The sequence below is a fragment of the Eulemur rufifrons genome, chromosome 24 (assembly GCF_041146395.1).
Source record: "Eulemur rufifrons isolate Redbay chromosome 24, OSU_ERuf_1, whole genome shotgun sequence".
NCBI lineage: Eukaryota > Metazoa > Chordata > Mammalia > Primates > Lemuridae > Eulemur > Eulemur rufifrons.
The window spans coordinates 4562894-4581332 of NC_091006.1; the positions used below are offsets into that span (position 1 = coordinate 4562894).

Here is an 18439-nt window from a genome sequence, read left to right on the forward strand (position 1 = left end):
CTCCACCTAATGGTGCTAATAATAATGTTAGCCATTTATTGAGGCCTTCTATGTGGCAGGCCTTGTGCTAAGTGCTCCGAATACGTGATCTTGTTGAAGTGTCACAGTGATTCTGTGAAGTAGGTACTGTAATTATCCACATTCTATAGGCAGGGGAACCACAGCATATAGATGTTAAATAACTTATCCCAGGTCATACGGCCAGTGTGTGACAGAGCCGGCATTAGAACCCCGGGCTTCCAAATCCTGAACCTGATTGCTCCTTTGCTATACTGCGGAGTAGTGTCCTCCAAAGGGCATGGCCAGCCTGCGTAGCACCTTGTGTGAATTAGACCTATGCCCAGAGAGTGGGGGCAGGGTGCATTGAACCCCCGCTAGCGCCTTTTACCAGGTGTCCCTTTGTGGTGCGCAGCCTGCACAGCTGTACGTGGCAGCTCTGAGCATTTGTGCATTGATTTCAATGAACTGAACTTCACATTCTTGGGAGGAATGAAAACAGAGAACTAAGAGGCTGCTGGCACTCAATGAACGTGTGCCCCAGAATGAGCCTGCAATTGCCTCAGTTTCCAGATGCCTCTAATAGTGTGAACATCTTGACACACCAAGCATGTGTTTAAAGAATAGTGTTCTAGTTCTGGTTCTAGTGTTTAAAGTTCTAGATTTTAAAGATAGGTACTTTTGTCTAATGCCTCCAAACACGATGCTCCAACTATGTCATGGGCTCTACCACAGAAATTCTGTTCCTAAGCTGAAGAAAAAACTGGCTGTGTTGGGCTTACAATTTGTTTCCATTTGGCAGCTTCCTGATAGAATTTTCCAGGGTAATTTCATCTTTACGTGATTTGGCTGTAAGGGGTAGCTTTAGAATCCAGTGTCTCTCTCCAAGCTCCTCCCATCTCCCCAATCTACTGTGCCTCAGCGAGTTTGTGTTCCCTGAGTGTCCGATGTTCAGTGGCTGGGCACGTGGGGGCAGGGAGGGGTAGAGGGGCTGTCTCTGGGAGAGGGTCCCAGCAGCTCGGATCATGGGTGGCAGGAAAACCCACCTGGGATTCGGCTCCGCTTTGGAGGAATCACACGGGGTTAGTGGAGTCGGGCAGCGTCACAGAGTCCGACTCTGCAGCGTCCCATGCCCGGGCCTGGTTGAGTTCCTAGTTCCCGCTAGAGAATATCAGTAAACCCCTGTTTTCCCACAGGCCTGCCCCCACCCCACCCCAGATGTGCCGGAACTTGAGTGGAGTGTGGGTAGGAGCTGAGGCACAGCCCTGATTACTACATTACAGGACACACCTAGGCGCTGGGAGCCAGCCTGCTGGGTTCCTGGAGGGAATGGGGGATTTGAAGGGAGAGACCCTGGTTCCTCAGGGCCACGTGAGCACCTAGGTGAAAGCCTGGAATCCTTGGAGAGGCAGGGGGCTGGGGCGTGCAGCATTCGGAGGCAGAGCGCAGGGCATCCCCATCCCGTCCCTTCCTCCCTCTGCCAATGTTATCACCACACCCAACAAAGCAGCCTCCTAGACCAGCGGGTCTGGTTCTTCCTTGGCCGCCCACCCTGTGCGCCCTTTGCTTACACTTCTCCCAGGAAGACTTCCTGGATTGGGCCCACTTAATTCCCATTCCTTTTTCCATTCACTAATGCGGAAATATTTGTCGAGTGACCACTTTGGCACTCGGTGTTGGGAATTCAGGATGGACAAAGTACCTGCCCTAGGGAGTTTATGTTCTGGCGGGGGAGACAGATCTCGATCTAATGAAAAATAAATAAGCAAACGAGATAACGTCTGAGAATGACAGTGCCATGAAAACGTGCTAACGACTGGGCATCCTTGGCTAAGATGGCCTGGGGAGGGACATTTGAAGGTAGACCTGAAGCAGCTGGAGCTCTGACCTTCCAAAGATCTTGGGGCCCAGGGGCAGGTAACAACAGCCGTGTGGCCCAGGGTGACTCTGGGGAGGGGGTCAGAGCCAGACCACCACGGTGCAGAGCGGGGATTTTATTCCAGAGCTGACGCAAAGTTGGTTCCGAGCAGGGAGTCCTCCCTGGCCTTGTGGGAGAAGGCGCTGTGAGGAAAGGGAATGAAAGCCGGGACTCCAGGAGGTCCCTGCAGAGGCCCCAGCGGGAGAGGTGGGTGGCCTGCCCTTGACGGGAGGGTCCCTTGTGCCAGAGGATCTTAGCCTGCGTCAGGTGTTACTTTAAACTTTAAGGGGCTGCTTTCGGCCTTCGGACCAGGAATGCCCCAAGAATCCAGAACCCTGCTGACCACATCCGCGTCTCCCTCAGCCCCTGGGGGCTGGCGCGAGGAGAGCCTGGTTCCCGGCTCTGTCCCGTCCCTCACCACGCGCCACGCGCCGAGAAGGCTCGTCACAGTGTGGATCGAGCGTCCTCTTGGGAACGGCCCCGTGTTCTCCTCCCTGTGGCCACCAGGAGGTACTGCAAGGCCCTCGTGCGGCGCTGGGCGGGGAAGGGGATACAGACCAGCACCGCGCAAGGGCCAAAGCCAGGAGCGGGGCAGAGCTAAGGGTGGCCCTGCCCTTTCTCCCCGCCGGTGTTTCTATCAGGTTGGCTCCTCGGGGCCAGTTTGGGGTCTGGTTCCTTTCATTTATTCACCAGCTGTTTGAAGCCCTGTGCCAGGCCCGGGACATGGCCCGGGACGGAGCAATGACCAAGGCAGCCAGGGGCCATGACCGCAGAGAACTTGCAACCTGGGCAGAAGTCACTCAGGCTGGCAGGGTGCTTCACGTCCTCCTTTTGCTTCCTGGTCCTCTGCAGGGGTGTCAGGGGGACACAGTGGGAGTGGGGGGCTCCTTCATCTGGGCACGCTGTGCTAGCTTGATGGGACTTAGAGGCTCCCACCACAGCCTCCAGCCCTGTCCCAGGGGCTCCTCAGCCTGCCCCTGCGGCCTCTGCCTGCTTCACCGGCACACTGAGGGGGCGAAGGTTTCTGCCTTCCTCCATCTGCGTTCTGGAAGCACAGAGCAGCTGCACAGGAGAAGGTACTGGGTTTGACCCAGTGCCCCAATTCCTAAGCACGTCACCCCAGCAGCTCCTCTCACCCCCACTTCAGTCTGCTCACGTGGCGGGGCACAGTCTGCACCGGCCCCTGCTCCCAGTGCTGCCCTCTCCCCGGCCCTCCCTCGGGGACTGGGCTCCCCGCTGTGAACAGCCTCTTCCCTCCCACCTCCTCGGATCTGCACAGTTCCGCTGCCGCTTTTTCAGACGACCAGAACACCTGTGATTGCTTCAAGTGCAGTGCACAGGGTATTCGGATGTAGGTTGGGCAAAGATTGTTTTTTACAGATGGGGAAACTGAGGCACAGTGAGATGAGCTAGCTGCTTCTTGTCCAGAATAAAACCCAGGTCTTGTCTCCCTCAGCCTACCATGTTTTATACCACTCCCAGGAGGAAGATTAATTATCTGCCCCTAACTCACTCTTCCATCCTCCCTGATCCAGCCCATCCATGTAGCATTCAAGAATAGAATTCGAGAAAGTCTTAGGGAAACAAGAGTCATGTTTTATTTCCACAGAGAAACTCAAAAGCAGGAAGCTCCGCCCCAGTCAGCGACTTCGGGTCACAAGACGGAGGGGGTAGGAAGTGGCTGGTTTACCCAGAGGCTGGTGGTCGCGGGAGCACCTCAGTGCAGTGGGAGGAAACAAGGAGCAGACAGACCAGGTCCCCAGCCTAGAACGTGGAGGTGTCAGCACCCAGACCAGGGCTGGCACGGGGTGGGAGGCTCCTGACGATCTGTGTTTCCAGGCCTCAGTCGTGATGGGAAATAGTTTTCTAGAAGAAAGGACAAGATCAAATGATAGAATGTGGCCACGCCTTGATCTGCTGAAACCAAACGTCCTTTCGCTCAGCCTCTGGGCTCCTCTGGTCCTTGGCTGTCCTGCCTGTTCACCTGCCTTGCCCCTCACTCGTGCTTCTGCCAAAACCAACTGTGGGATTCTGCCAAGCTAATCTCCTCCCTCTCCCCCTCGGAGCCTGGCTTTGTCCGGCCTCTGAACCTTTCCGCCCGAAAGGCTCCCCTCTCCAGGTTGCTCCTGTATAATCTTATCTGGTTCCCTGTCCCTAACCTAGACTGCCACCGTCTCGTTCTCAGAGCGTGCCCGGCGGCCCCACCCCGTTCAGCCCTGCGCTCAGAACGCACAGAGTGTTTTCCAAGTGTCCCAGGTCATTTTCTTATGAGTCTTTCTCCACACCCGACGATGGGGTCTCCTCCTTCTTAATTCCTTGAGCAAACCTGACTTCCTGGCGCTGCTGACTGAGGTCTGAGGAAATGCCAAGATCCAGGCCCTGCCCCGAGGGGGCGCTATGTCCCAGCTCCTGGGACACGGCCTTGTGCTGCTCACTGTGACACTCACCTACCAAAACTTCAGCCAGTGCAGCAGGCTAGGTTGCGCCCGGGAAGCCTGCAGGACAAGGAGAGTGTCTGAGTGGACATCACACTGTCCCTTCCACACCCTCTGGCCCCAGGCCCCTTCATTCCAGAGCCAGACTTTCTAGGCCCCCATACTCACCGAGGAAGTAGCCGTGACTCCCCCCTGGAAAGAGAAGATCAGAGGAGGTGACGCGGGGTTATAGTGGCCTCCCTGCACTCTGCTGTGGCCTCGGGCTCAGAAAGGGCCCAGTGGCAGGGGCAGGCTCAAGCCAGGATTATTGCCAAGGTCTTTCAGTCTATGGGATGTGTTGCATAATAGCAGATTTATTACCCTACGTGCATTTTATCCGAGATGATATCGAATGTGGTCCCCTAGCACACTGATCCAGAGAAGTCAAAGGAGAATAGGTGTCCCTCCCGCCTACTAGGTGGACAGACTGGCCACAGTGGCTGGCGAAGTGGACGCCCAGCGGTAGGATTAACTAACTGCATCTGCACCTCCTTGCAGGCAGCTTAGCGTTTCTGGTCTCTCAGTAGAAGGTCTTCTCCCCAAGGGCAGGGGCTTTGTTACTCTGATGGAGGGAAATACCCGCCTACTTTTTCTTCGACAGCTCACTTGGTATTTAGCATGTTTATTTACTGCCATTATCAGATTGCTTTCTTTGCAAGCGATTGAAACAAAATTCTCAAGTATGTTTTTCCATTTATGTCCTTTGTGGAATGAAGCATTCATTTTCCTACCAAGCCTGGCTTCTCCTAAGTACTAGCTTGCCTTCCTCCCCCTAACCCCACCTCCCAAGAGAGGCCAGCAGAGAGCAAACACTACAAAGAAGAGCTGTTGGTGTGTTTTGCCTTGTGTCACGGGATTTTTTAGAGCCACATTTTCCTCTTTGGGAGGGTGCTGGTGCCTGGTCTTCCCTCTCGTATGGGATGGCGCGGCCGCTCCCTGGCAGCCCTCTCTGAGAGAGCGGGCGAGCGTGCAGAGCATCGAGCCCTCCAGCCTCCGCTCGGGCTGCTCTCGGGGAACCCGAGCCTCCCTTACGAAGGCCCGGGGAGGCCTGACTTTCAGAGTGAGCGGGATTCTGCCTCAGCCCACCGACATAGAGGACCCTGCCCGTAAAAGCCTCTCCCTCTCCCCTCTGTGGAGACCCCGGTGGGAAACAGGGCAGTTGCACGTCTTACCTTAGCAGGGGCCTTGGCCGTGTACTGCCACCCGTAGCCAGTAGGGTACGCCTGCTGGTTATAATTGTAGTTCTGTGGAAGGAAGAGTGGGCGGGGGGCCGTGGAAGGGAGGAGGAGAAGGGATGAAATCATTTTGCTCTGGAATAAACACCCCACCTTCCAGGCGTGAGCCACCGAACCGTGTGTTTTCTTTTCTAGAATCTCCTCCAGCCAGCCAGAGCCCACATCCTCACGTCCCTGTATCGTCCGAGCCCAGACGGCCAGCCTCCTCCTTGCCTTGGTACCTCTCCCAGCTCCCAGGTGTTACTTGGGAGGTGAGGGTAGGAGACCAAGGAAAGAAGGACCAGGACCTAAACCAGGCGGTCAGGTGGCAGATATCTTACCTTAGAAGCTGACGCATCTTGCCATCCTCCGCCAGGCTGACAAATTATTGAAAGAGAATTGTTGAAGGAGTGAAAGAGAATTTCAGATTGGCCAGACCCAGGAACAAGGCTGAGATGGACCAGGGCCCCTCCAGGGGATGCTGAAGGCAAAAAGACTCACCTGATCGGCACCGCCTGCCCTCTTCTGTAGCGACGACAACTCGTCTGCGCCCTGGAAGGGAGACAGGAGCCACGGTTGGGATCTCTTCGGTTCAGGCCTCGCCAGACTTCCCGAGCTCGGCCCCGCCCTCCCTCTGCAGCCCCAGTGTCTCCCCCACCCGCCGCTCCCGGCCTGGGAAAAGTGCTGCCCACAGAGAGGGCAGTGAGCCCGGAAGAAACCGATGGCCCAGATAGATACGGAACACAGATTTCCACACTCCAGACCGGGGAGCCAGGGGAGAGAACCAGGTTTGGCAACGTCATCCCCACCCATGCCCCTGGAGCGCTGGCAGCTGTGGCCTGAGACTAAGCTGGAACAACAAGGGAGTCAGAGTCGCAGGGCTCGGGGGGCAGACCCAGGCACCGCAGCCCCCGCCCACCTTTCGCCCACACCAAACCCTTCTGCCTCCGTCCCAGGCCCCTTGAATCCCTGTATGTGAACACTGCATCCCACAGGCTCCTGGGAAGGAGGGGCAATTACCAGAAGCTAAGTGGTTAGGTTAGCCCTGAGTTAAAGGAAGGGAAGAAGCACAAGAAAGCAGATGAAGCCACTTCTGGCACTCGGGAGTCCTACGCGCATGGCTCCCCTCCCCCCAGGGCAAGGGGCGAAATTCTAAGCATTTGGAAAGGAGTCTAGTTCAGGCCATCGTGGCTCCTCTGCTAGGATGCTAGGACTCCACACAAACACACACACACACACACACACTCTCGCGCACACACACACAAAGAGTTAAATCCTAACTCTGACTGAACTCTCTGCCTTACCCACCCCTGACACTGAACCTAAACCCCACTATCCCTAATAGTGACATCACAAACTGGTCGTCCCGAGGCCTCCAGACATTTTTTGCTTTTTTTTTTTTTTTTAAGACAGAGTCTCTCTGTGTCACCCTGGCTAGAGTGCCACGCCATCATCATAGCTCACGGCAACCTCAAACTCCTGGGCTCAAGCCATCCTCCCACCTAGGCCTCCCAGAGTGCTAGGATTATGGGCACAAGCCACGGTGCTCAGCCTCGGTGTGCATTTTTAAAAAATTAAATTAGTTATAAACACTTAAAAGTCAGATTTCTAGCTTTTCTTGAAAAGTCATCCAGCACAGCCACCTGTGTTCTATATAGGTGCATGACACCACTCAGCTGGGGGCCTTGACCTCCCCCTTTGCATGGCCCCACCCATCCAGCCTTGTGTTCTTGGCACACACAGGCACGTGAGCCCAGGGGTCTTGTTTCCCAAAGGCCACTGACACCCCCCCATACTGCCCTCCTGTTTCCTTGCAGCTTTCCTCCCCAGGGCACCCCTCCCAGCACCAGAGGCGGACCCCAGCCCAAGACCCTCCCCCTGGTCTCCATCCACCCACTCCCCCTGCAGTACCCACCCCGAGCCGGACCAAGCCCAGCAGAAGCAGCAGCAGAGCGGAGGCCGTGGCCAGCTTCATGTTTCTGCACCTGTGGAGGCCCCAACCCTCGGGCCTCCGCTTTTATCCCAGGGAGGACCTCCCATCCTACTCCTCCGTGACTCATGGCTTCTCTCTCCCACCCCACCCTGCACTCAAGATCCCGTAAAGCGAGGAAAGTGGGAAGGGAGGGAGGCGCCGTCCTCAGCAGGGAGGGGAAGAAACTGGGACAGAAACCTGGGCAAGCCGCTCGCCAAGGGCCCCGAACCCCGTGTCCCAGAGCTGGGGTTCCCCGCTACGGAGTGAGAAGGTCTGCCCCCCTTACCTCAATAATTGTTTTCCAGTTGAAGAAAGGAGTGTTGCTTTTGAAATCCTGGAGGGAGAAGGAGAGTTGAGTGGGCCCGGGGGAGGCAGAACTGGGCTGGTGCGTGGCAGCCCGCTGGGGGGGTTTCCAGAGCGGAGGGAGGAGCGGGCTGAGAGCCCGGGTGCGGTTCGGGTGGGAGGAAGATAAGCGTGTCAGAGTCTGAGACGGTGTTGGTGCTAAGACTCGGGCGAGATGACACCTGTCTCAGAAATGGAAAGGGGGCTGCCTTGGGGGAGGCGTGGGAAGAGACAGGATGACCAGGATCCCCAGTTCTTCAAAAGAGGATTCTCCTACCTCCCAGAGCCGGCGGAAGTAGAGGAGGGCTCGCGTGCTGGGGGGCGGGATTTGGTGCTGCGGATGAAAGGGGGCAGCAGGTTAGCAGGGGCCTGAGCCACTCACCTGGCCCGACTCCTGCCGCCGCCTCTTCTCAGCCTGCAGAATTCCCTCGTGACTAAGGTGGGGGGAGAGGGGAGCTGGGGGTCTTTAGGGACCTCAGAAAACTGATTTTGGAAACAGGAGGAAGAAGCAGGATCTCTGGAGCCTTAGCCAGCCCGCCTTCCCTCTCCATGCATGCGCGTACAGTGTTCTCTATCCGACCCTGTCGGCCTCGGCAGAACTTAACTGTAGCAAAACCTCAGGACCAGGACCTGCCCCGGAGCTTCCCCTGTCCACCTGCCACGAAACCTCGAGCCGTTTCCCAAAGCTGTGGGGCTGAAGCCGCCCCTTCCAACCCTCACCCCCTCCACCCCAGAACAACGGTGGAGACATAAGAAAGGAGCAGAGACCAGCAGTGTGGGGCAGCTAAGGTTTATTTCAGGGGCAGGGGTGGAGATTAGTGATGAGATAGTGGTGTTTTTAAGGAGGGAGTGGGGGCCTCCCCTCCATCTGGTAGCTCCTTGTCTGGAGGTCACGGGATGCGAGAGCTCCTCTGGTCCTGGGCAAAGAAATAGGTCCTAAGAGGGAGCTTGAGGGACAGGCATTCAGGGAGTAGTGGGCCAGGGCAGGGGTAGATGGGCGTCTGCTCCACAGTCTGCAGGGACCTTTTTGCCCAAAACTGTCACCCGTACAAATCCAGATATCCCAGCCTGGGCTTGAGAATCCCCTACCTCATCAGGAACGTTACACAGAGCCCCTCTCTCCTCACTCCTCGCTCTGGCTGAGGTCCTGAGCTCCTTCACCCCCACCCCGTGAAGGAAAACTGGGTTCCATTCTCTTCTCTGCCCTCCCTGTCCTGTCGCCAGGGGATCTGTCCCCGAGGAAGCTGGCGCGGGTGAATCCTGCCCGATGACTGCGATCGCTCCCTTTACTGCCACCTAGAGCGGCAGAAACGTCTGCCATCTGTCCCGGCTCTCTGGGAAGCGTCTGCACGTGCCCTGGTTCTCCCACCAGAACCTACAGTCCTGCTCCTACCGGAAACTAGTCTCTAGAAAACAGAGAACATGTTTTGTGCGTGCAAACTGAAACCCGCCGCAGCTGAGAACGTCTCCTGTCTTTCTCTCCCCGCCTCATTCCCAAAGGTCAGACTTTGATTTTCCTAAGCACAAGTTTTATGAAGGCAGGGATCCAAGTCTCCATTCTTTACATTAAAGGCCAGAGACTCCACTGCTCACAGGGGCCGGGCGGGTGGCCGAGATGACCATGTCGGGCAGGGCAGTTTGGCGGCCGGGGAGCGCCCCATGGCAGAAGCCGCAGCTCCTCAGCTCTAGCTGATCGCTGCCCCCGGGAAGGGCGCCAGTGTTGCCCGATGTTTCAAGAGAAGCCAGAAATCCCAATCGTTATGTGAAGGCTCTCAATTTCCAAACTTTGGCAACTAATTCATATTAGGAAAAAAAAAAGGTGGCTCAGGACATATCTGTGAGCCACCAATTGCAGCTTCTGCCTTTGGCGTTTGAATCGTTGTCTGCCCTCATCCCCTCCCTCTCTGGGCAGCCCCCTCCACTCTGGGGGTGCCCCTGGTGTTCTGAGGTCCAATCAGCCTGGCCAGGGGTTCCCCTGCAAGAAGGAGCAGGAACAGAGGAAGGAGAGAGGGGTTCTGGGCCCCAACCGTCCTCTAAGGTTGTGCATGTGCAGGGCCCAGACCAACGCTTGTCACCGGTCAGGCACTCGGCCAACGTGGGTTTCCTTTTCCCTTCTGCGGGTGTCAGTCCTCGTGTGGCCTTTTAGCTCCCCCGGCTCCTCACTCAGTCTACCCCCTGCGATTAGGCCAACTCGCTCTCCCCTTAACCTTCCGGGTCTTGAAGGGGAAACGGAGGCTCGTAACCTGCTCAGGTCTATATGCCGAGCAGTAAAGACACCCATCCCCTCTACACATTCTCAGCTCCCAGCTGTTTCCAAATCCTCCCTCTTCCCAGGTCTCTGCTGTCCTTCCCTCTCAGTTTGTTTTGTTTATGTTGCTTTTGTTTTTAGCACTGGCCTAAATACTTCTCTTATCCCTCTCCCACAAGGATCGAGATTGCACGGCCTTCCAGCCCTTACCTTGCTTATGGCATCCCAGTTAATGAAACCCAGCTTGGATTTAAAATTCTACAGAGAAGAAAAAGGAGAAAAACCAAATTGGGTCATAATGTCATTGGCTCAGGGCTTCAGGCCAGGAGAGGTCAAGGGCCACTGCTGACTGTTAGTGTAGAAAGAGGACTTCAGCCTGTTGGGTTAGGGTTAGGGGAGAGGGGTTGGTTTTCTAAACCAGAGCGAGCAGAGCTATCTTGCAGACCTCACCTTCCAGAAAGTGTCGAAGTTGAAGGGCCCAGAAGACATCTCAGAGTTCTAAGGAATCAATGAGAAATAGATGAAATTGAGAAGCCACTTTGTGAGCACGAGGCAGGAAATATTAAGTGTCAGGAAGGAGGCAAGGATTCCTGACACCACGGCCCCAGCCCAAGGTGGAGTGTCGCCTTCACTCACCACAGTATTGACTCCATTGACAGCTTCACCTCTTACACTGTCCCCATGGGACCCTTGCCCCTGGGTGGGGAAAAGGGGGGCTGATGTTCGAGGCTTATGTATCCTATCATGCGTGCCGCCTGTCAACCTGCTCCTGCCCACCTTTGCTCGCCTTTGCTCGAGCTCCCTGCACTTCTCTCCGAGAAGCCACATTCTCTTCTTTATTTACACAGCACCTAAAATCCCGCCTCAGAAAGCCTTCCTAGAATGACTTGCTACCGTGTAACCCCGTCCCGTGAATCATATTCACACTCTTGCTTCCTCCCTCTCCTGTCCCCAAACACCACTAGCAGTGAAAGTCATTAACGTGCAGCCCCACCGCAGGCTGAGCACTGAGCCTCTTCCTGCCGCGCTCCTAGGTGGAACGAGGAAACTGAACTCAGAGGCGTCCAAGCTGCCTCCATCGCCTGGACTCCGCACCCCCTTGGGTGGTTCCCGTCCAGAAAGCTCTGCAGTGGCCGTAGCAGATGAGCAAGTCAGGCTTCCCTGCCCCGCTTTATCCGAGGAAGCCCGGGCTCAGAGGGTTTGACTGACGTGCACGCACACGCCACGTGCGAGAGCTGGCGTCGGGGCCCTCGTCTTCTGACTCAAAGTTCAGTGACTTTCCAGTTCTCAACACTGCCTTCTTAAGTATGGTTTTTAGAAATATCTCCTTGTCCCATATTTTTCCTCTCACACAGTTGACATCGCTCTGATCCCGGTGGGAAGGAGGGAAGGAGGGAATGAATTGAGGAGGGAGATGTGGCCTGCTGATGGTCACCGACACAGATTCAGAGCGCTTACGGGAAGAAACTGACATTTCTTTTCCCAGGCCCTTGGCACACTCTACCGTCCATCTGAAGCCGACCCTGCCTGCCCCAGGGCTCACCTGTTGACTGCCTTGGGAGCCCCCAAGGAGGTGACTGCTCTCTCTGCTCGTTCCCTAGGAAGACAGAAATGGAGAAAAATCAGTGGGGACACAGGCAGGCTGGGGGTGACAGGGCAGGTTAGCAGTGTCGGTGAGGGACTCCTGAGTCAGGAGACTGAGGCATGAGCATGACAGAGGATTTCCCAGGACCCCGAGAAAGAGGTCCCTCTCTCAGGGTAGCTCCATCATCCCTGGCAGATGTTGTAACCTCCTGTGGCTGGAGTTACTGCCTGGTTACGGCGTTTATGGAGAACATCACCATCTCTGTTTACACTCATTTCTGCACACTACCCAAAATCCAGCCAGAGGGCCTTTGCCACCGACGTATCTGAATTCTCTCCTGGCTGTTGGACTGAACTGATTCAAGCTGAAGGACCTGTCTGGACTGATGTTTGCGTTGGTCGGAAAGGTGACACTAGCTGGAGAGCCAGGGGAGCTGAGTGGCACAGCAGATTGCCTAGTCTCCTCCTAGGTGAGAAGTGGCTCCCCCCCCCCCCCGCCCCGAGTCCTCTTTCATCACTGTGCGGAACACGGGACTCTCAGACCCCTCGGCTTTCCCTCTTGCCCAGAGCGGGCAGGTGGACCCGGCCGGGATGTAGGACTGTGCCCTGCTAGAATCGCTACCCCAGTGTGGGCCTCCGTCCCACTTACTACTGGCACGGTCTCTACTCTCAGGGCCTGCTGTCCCCTTACCCTCGTGTCACCGAAGCCACCGGAGCCTCCCTGTCCTCCTCTGAGGTCCTGAGGGATAAGACAGCAAAATGCAGATCCCTGTTTTAGATCCTGAGATCATCCTCCAAAGTTAATGTATTGATTTTATATGAATCCTCTCACAATCCCAACAGGATTCTCTTTTGGAACTTGTCAGAATCACTTTGCAATTCATTCAGGAGGAAGAAGGTCTAAGGATAGGTAAGAAAACACCAGAAAAGACTAGTGGCAAGGGACAGCTCATCCTGACAGATGTTAATATACTATGAAGCTACAAAGCAGTGTGGTCTCTGCCCCAGAATGGATGAATCAGTTCCACAAAACAGAGCTCCCAGGAGCTCCCCCAAATATTAAGGTATTTACAAATGGCATTTTCAGTCAGTGGTGGAAGTGATTCGATGCATGGAACTGGGAATATCAGTTACACATTTGGGGAAATTACACCTCATCAGTTTCCTCCCTTCCGTTTTTGACCGGTTTCCCCCTCATAAAGGAACACACAGCTCTGATCCAAAGTGTAGGACCAGACGTGAGCAGGGGTGGGCTGGAGCCGGCACTGGACAGTGTACCGCAAAATAAAGTCCAGACGGATTAGAGATAGATTGAAAAAATGAGATTGTAGAAGTATTCATAGCACTAGAAGAAAATAAAGACCTTTAAAGCAATACACCAAGAGCAGAAACTAGGGAAAATATGATATTTTTGACTACTTTCATACTTAAGAGTTTGGTATGTAAAAAACTAGAAATAGACTTACAAACTGGGAGAAATTTTCTTAAAACCTGTATAAAATGTCAGTATCTCGAATACATGAGGAGCTCTTCCGAGAGCCGTCTCCGCTGAGCCCCACCACGCCACCGCCCTCTCCTCCCACCCGGCCTCGCTCTGTGAGGTTCTGTGACCAGGACGGGCAGTGTCAGCCTCACCCGAGCTTGTTAGATGTTGAACCTCGTCCCCACCCCGGACCTGCTGAATCAACCTGCACTTTCACAAGACAGAGGTGATTCACGCGGACACCAGCGTAACGAATTCTGTCAGCGCCACGCTGCTGACATAAAGCCCAGATTTCCAGAATAACTGGGGGAGAACGTGCTTTCCCAAACACTTCTCCCTGTCCAAGTTCACCGAATTCTGTCCCCTGGCTGGGTACAGGACATTCGAAATGATTATGTTTCTAAAAGGACGGCTTTACGTGGGCTTTCTCACAGCCCATCTGTGGGGTACCATGTAAGGATTTGCAATTAATTATTACTTGGGAGATTCTACTATTTTTAGGACTATGAGTTTGGTTTCTTCTGCCTAAACTGTCCGTTCCCCTGGGCGGGGCGGGATGGGGCTGAGTGGAGCTGAGTTATGTGGGTTGGGCACAGCCTGCGATGACCTGCAGTCACCACACGAGTTTGGCGCTCACCTGACCCCCAGACCCTCCGGCCACGCGGACTTCATTCCCCGGGTTGTCACACTGTGGGACAGAGAAAGGGAAGACTCTCAGTCCCCTCCCAGACGCCAGGTGCTGCCCACGACCAGCAGCATCTCCACCCCAGGGAGCCCACGTCCACCCCACTGGGCCGCACTCTGGCCCTGTTCTCCGTGGAGCCCTTGCTCCCCCATCCCACGGGGGCCCCTGGTCCTCTTGTTCCTCTCCCCACAGCTCCAGGGAGATGCGTGCCCGTGTGCCCTCCCCAGCCACTCACCTCGGCTTTACTTCCACCTCCGCTGCCCGAGGAGGAGCCGCTACTGGAGCCCTACATGGGAAGGCGAGAGTTCATACCTGTCTTAAACGGACTTGCAAAGGGACCACTCGTTCCCAGCGGGATGATGGATTTGCTGTAACCCCTGACCAGTTCCGACCCTCTCTCCAGCCTCCAGACCTTCCCCGGCTCTAGCCAGTTGGTGGCTGAGAAGTTCCTCTGAGCACGGGGAAGGCCAGCTGTGGCCGAGGGTCTTTGGAAATGTGCGACGATTTGGGGAATCTGAGCTGCTGCCCACAACCCCGGCCCCCACGGCAGCCAGGGGTGGCAAAGCCTCCGGAGCCCAGCTGCCCAGGAGCCGCGAGCCTGCCACCAGGGGGCAGGAAGCGGAAGGGACCCCTGGAGTCTTCACCTGGGAATCTGAGTAGCCCCTTTGATCAAAATTCCTAGAATTTTCTAAGGGTCGGTCCTAGATGGAGGAAGTGAGGGTAGTACAAGGAGCAGTAAGGTAAAGCGCCTTGTGTTATTCAGCTTGTAACTACTTCCCTCCTCTTTCCTGGGACCTTTCCCGGCCCCCAGGGAAGCCAGGTGTGGCTCCCTCTCTCCGGACACCATCTCCTGGAGCTCTAGTCTAAGGCAGCTGCCGGGCGTGGCTTCCCGCCTGGCCCCTCACCCATCCTGTAGGGGCCTTGTGTGCCCTGCGGCTACTAGTTTGGTCCACACCACAGCTCTGGAAAGGTCCTTGAGTCTCCACATGCACAGTCCTGTCCCCTGTCCTCTTGGGAGCTTCCCAAACAAGTGTCATATTTTCCTGCGTCCACCTCCTTTCTTTCCTCCACCACCCCCAGCTCTCCTCTGACTTGCCAAGTGGACGGGACCGCAGGAATAGAGGTTAGACTGGCAGGAGACCCTCCACACGGTCACGGAGTGGAAAACAAGGGAGGTGGCGGGTCACCTCTCGTGGAAAACCACAGCTTGTACGTAAGGAGCGCAGCTTGGTTGGGGCTGGGAAGGTGGGGAACAGAGGCTACGGGAACCCCAGGGTGACAACTGCCAGTGAGGCCACCCACCCAGGGGTGGTGGCCGCTTTGAGGGAAAACTTGGAGCCCATCTCCTCGGCAGGGACCACCAGGGGCCTCACCCCATCCCTCCCTTCAGTGGAGGTGCAGAACTCACCCAGTTGCTCCCAGAACTGTCACTGCCGCTGCTGCCACCATTGCCGCTGCTGCTGCTGCCACCACTGCCACTGTCACTGCCTGACGGAGAGCTGCTGCTTCCCTGAGGGGCAGGAAGGGACCAGAGCGAGGATCAAAGACAGGAGCTCCAGGACTTCCTCCCCCCTCCCCTTCCTCTCTGCCCATTTCCTCCCGGGGCAGAATGTCCAGGCTGCCCTCTCCTCTTACCCCAGAGTTGCCGGAGCTTCCTCCTGATCCGGACGGTGGGGGGTTGGTGCACTGCAGAGGGACAGGGATGGTGAGTTTAGAGACTTCCGCCACAGCCGTCCCCAGAAGCCAGGCCTCTCCTGTCCCCTGTGGCTTGGCCTCCTTTCCCCAAAGCTGTCCCTCCCACCTCCCCTTCCCATTCCCCTGCCGTCTTCCTGGCCTCCTCCCAGGCCCATCTCTTCCCGGCTGGACTTCCTCTCACCGCAGTCCCTCCCCTCCCAGCCTTCTTTCTCTTTGTCCCTCCCCACTTTCCATCACAGGCACCAGGCACGTCTTCGTCCCAGACTCTGCCTCTTACCCCTGGATTTGGGCTGCTGCCTCTCGTTGAATCATAACCAGGCTGGGCCACGGCTCCCTGCAGGGAGGGTGAGACTGAGTGTGGGACTCAGAGGACCAGGGAGGCGTGTGGGGAGTGTGGGCTTGGAGGGAGGGAGTGGCAGGGATCAGGGCTGGGTGGTGACTTTACCTGAGCATTGGTCCCAAACTTTGGTGTCACCCTGTTGCCTCCTTGACCCCAGGATCCTCCATGAACATTGTTTCCAAAGTTGCCTGCTGGGCCTCCGGGGTACCCATGTCCCCAGGGAGCCCCTGAACCTCCGGGATTGCCCATCCCATGGCCTCCAGACGTTCCCTGCAAGGACACGATGCCTGATGGGGGAGGGCAGGCAGAGTAACCGTGAAACAGACAGGAGCCGGAGCGAAACAGAGACAGAGACAGGGCCAAGGCGTAGAGGAAGGGCGTGTAACGTGGAAGGAAACTGCCCCAGACAGCCGCAAATAAGAGACCCAATCATCCTTTCAATCCTGTCCCAAGACTCTCAACCCAGCTTCCCAGCACTCACCCAAGCACCGTTGCTGCCGGGCACCCCCTGCCAGGAGCTGTGGACAGCATCTGCTCCACGTTCAAGGACATTCCCAGCCTGCCTGCCAGCCTCACTCCCACTGTTTCCAAGAGCGTGGGCTGCTTCCCCGAACTTAGGGCCTGAAGTATCTGCCGCGCCATTGCCCGTGGCCTCCCTGACTCCAGAGCCAAGTGCCCCTCCGGTCTTTTCGCCAATGGCCTGTCCAAGCCCCTGGCTAAGGGCATCTCCCACTCCATGCCCAATGGCCTCCCCAACGCTTGTTTCAGCGCCCCCCCCTCCACCCTGCAGCGGGCCAGCCTCCCCACTGCCCAGGCACAGGGCCAGCAGGAGGCAGGCCAGGGACCCCTGCAACTTCATCTCTGCCCAGCCCCCTCTGTCTCTCCGAGTGTCTTCTTCCCACCCAAGTCCACTTGTTGCCGTTTCTCTTCCTCCGTGTGCCCTCCTCTCTTCCCTTCTCCCTCCAGACGCCTTGTCCTTCCCTCCCTCTGGGTGTGCAGCCTTCTCTCTTCTTCCCCAGACGCCCCTGCCTTCCCAGAGTCCTCCTCCCTGTCACTACTCCTTATACTGTAGGTTGGGAGAAGGTGACAGGGCTGGGCGGCCCTGGGTGCCTCCCCCAGTGACTCAGGGCAGGGCCACCGATAGGGTAATGAGCTGTAATTGTGAGCCTGAGAGGCTGTGTCGAAACAGAGAGGGAGCCCGAGCATCAGAGGGGTGAGACCATACGAAAGCGTTCCAGTTTCCCAACCCCAGGAATTTGGGGCACAGGGTGGGGGCAGGGGCATCTGAGGAGATAGGTTGGTGGATTCTCCTGGAGATGGTGGGGTGGGGGGACCTGGGAGGGAGGGGTCACAGCCAGGACCCCACCAGGGGAGCAAGGACCCGGAAGCCCAGTCGGACAGGACCCACCTAGGCATCAGCCAGCCTGGCTCAGGGAAACCAGAGTGACAGACAGTTGCCCCTTGTTGGCCGTTCTCAGTTTCAGTCGGCCTTCCTGTCCCCCTCTGCCCTCCCACATTGTCACCTAAAGGCGACAGCCCTCACATTCTTGCATCCCTTCCCACCACAGAGAGAGACTGGCGGCCGTGGGGCTGCGGTTGATGTTCCCCTGATGTTCCGGGGAAGCCCTGAGTGGGGACCCGAGATGTCAGGGAAGGAAGTGGCCATGACCCTGAGAGCAGCAGGATGTTTCGGGGAGCGTGCGGGCTGCTCTTGGTGAGAAAGCTGGGTGTGGAGCAGGGGAGCTGGGCGGGCCAGCCACCCCCAGGGAACGAGTGGGAGGGAAGGGCCAAGGGAGGGAGCAGCTGACCCAGGCGCCCGTCCTGTTTACCCGACCTGGAGGGGGCACGTGTGTGAGCTCACAGCAGGACTGCATCAGCTCACCGACACCCGGCTCCCCAGGGGCCAGGGTGGCACAAGGCCAGGAGCAGCAGGGCCCTCTCCCAGCCCAGCTTGGGGCACAGAACTCGGCCTCCCCAGGTCTCATCCCTGCTCAGCTTTTAACTACTAATATAGCCGCTTCTCCGTTCCCAGGGGCCACGGGGCCTCCCACTTGGCACCGTCCCATATCACTGGGACTCATCGCCGGGTTAGGAGGGGCCGGTTTCCATCCACCTTTCTCAATGTCTCTCAGTCAGTCTCTGCCTCCCTCCCTCTCCACCCCGACTTGTAACATCCAACCCTTCTTACCATGTAAACACGATCCCTGTCTGTCCTCCCCAGCTCCTCCTTCCCTGTTATTCCGTCTCTGACTCTTTAATGAGGATAATAATGGTGATGGTGATAATAATAATAATAATAATTGCAGCTCCAGCTTAGCAAGGCTTTCCATGTGCCCAGCACTGCACTAAGCGTTGTAGGGATCACAGAGCCCTGGGAGACAGGCTTCCTATTACCCCGTTCAGAGACATGAAATTGGGGCTCAGAGAGGACATAGTGGCAAGAGCCAAAGGAGAGCGGGGTGCAGGGGTAAAACTGGGCCCCCAGGA

The 18439-nt window shown here is 56.7% G+C and overlaps 1 protein-coding gene across 1 annotated transcript; it reads right to left on the minus strand.

Annotated features, from left to right (window-relative positions):
* Window positions 1–3739: 3739 nt before the first annotated feature.
* On the minus strand, window positions 3740–16811 carry DMKN (dermokine). The gene is made up of 16 exons (XM_069458120.1): window positions 16415–16811; window positions 16058–16239; window positions 15890–15946; window positions 15553–15603; window positions 15326–15427; window positions 14153–14203; window positions 13870–13920; window positions 10616–10663; window positions 10376–10423; window positions 8195–8251; window positions 7862–7909; window positions 6105–6155; window positions 5562–5633; window positions 4519–4542; window positions 4363–4410; window positions 3740–3781 (listed from the first exon to the last, which is right to left on the minus strand). The coding sequence occupies exons 1-15, from the start codon at window positions 16809–16811 to the stop codon at window positions 4363–4365; spliced, it is 1287 nt and encodes a 428-aa protein (XP_069314221.1). The 3' UTR covers window positions 3740–3781.
* Between the last annotated feature and the right edge of the window lie 1628 nt (window positions 16812–18439).

Excerpts from the sequence above, each read along its gene's own strand:
- DMKN (XM_069458120.1), bottom strand. The coding sequence starts at position 16,811 with ATGAAGTTGCAGGGGTCCCTGGCCTGCCTCCTGCTGGCCCTGTGCCTG. Across the intron at positions 6,156-7,861 it reads ACTGGAAAACAATTATTGAG|GGCGCAGACGAGTTGTCGTC; the intron begins GTAAGGGGGGCA and ends TCTCCCTTCCAG. Across the intron at positions 4,411-4,518 it reads GAGTCACGGCTACTTCCTCG|GCTTCCCGGGCGCAACCTAG; the intron begins GTGAGTATGGGG and ends CTTGTCCTGCAG.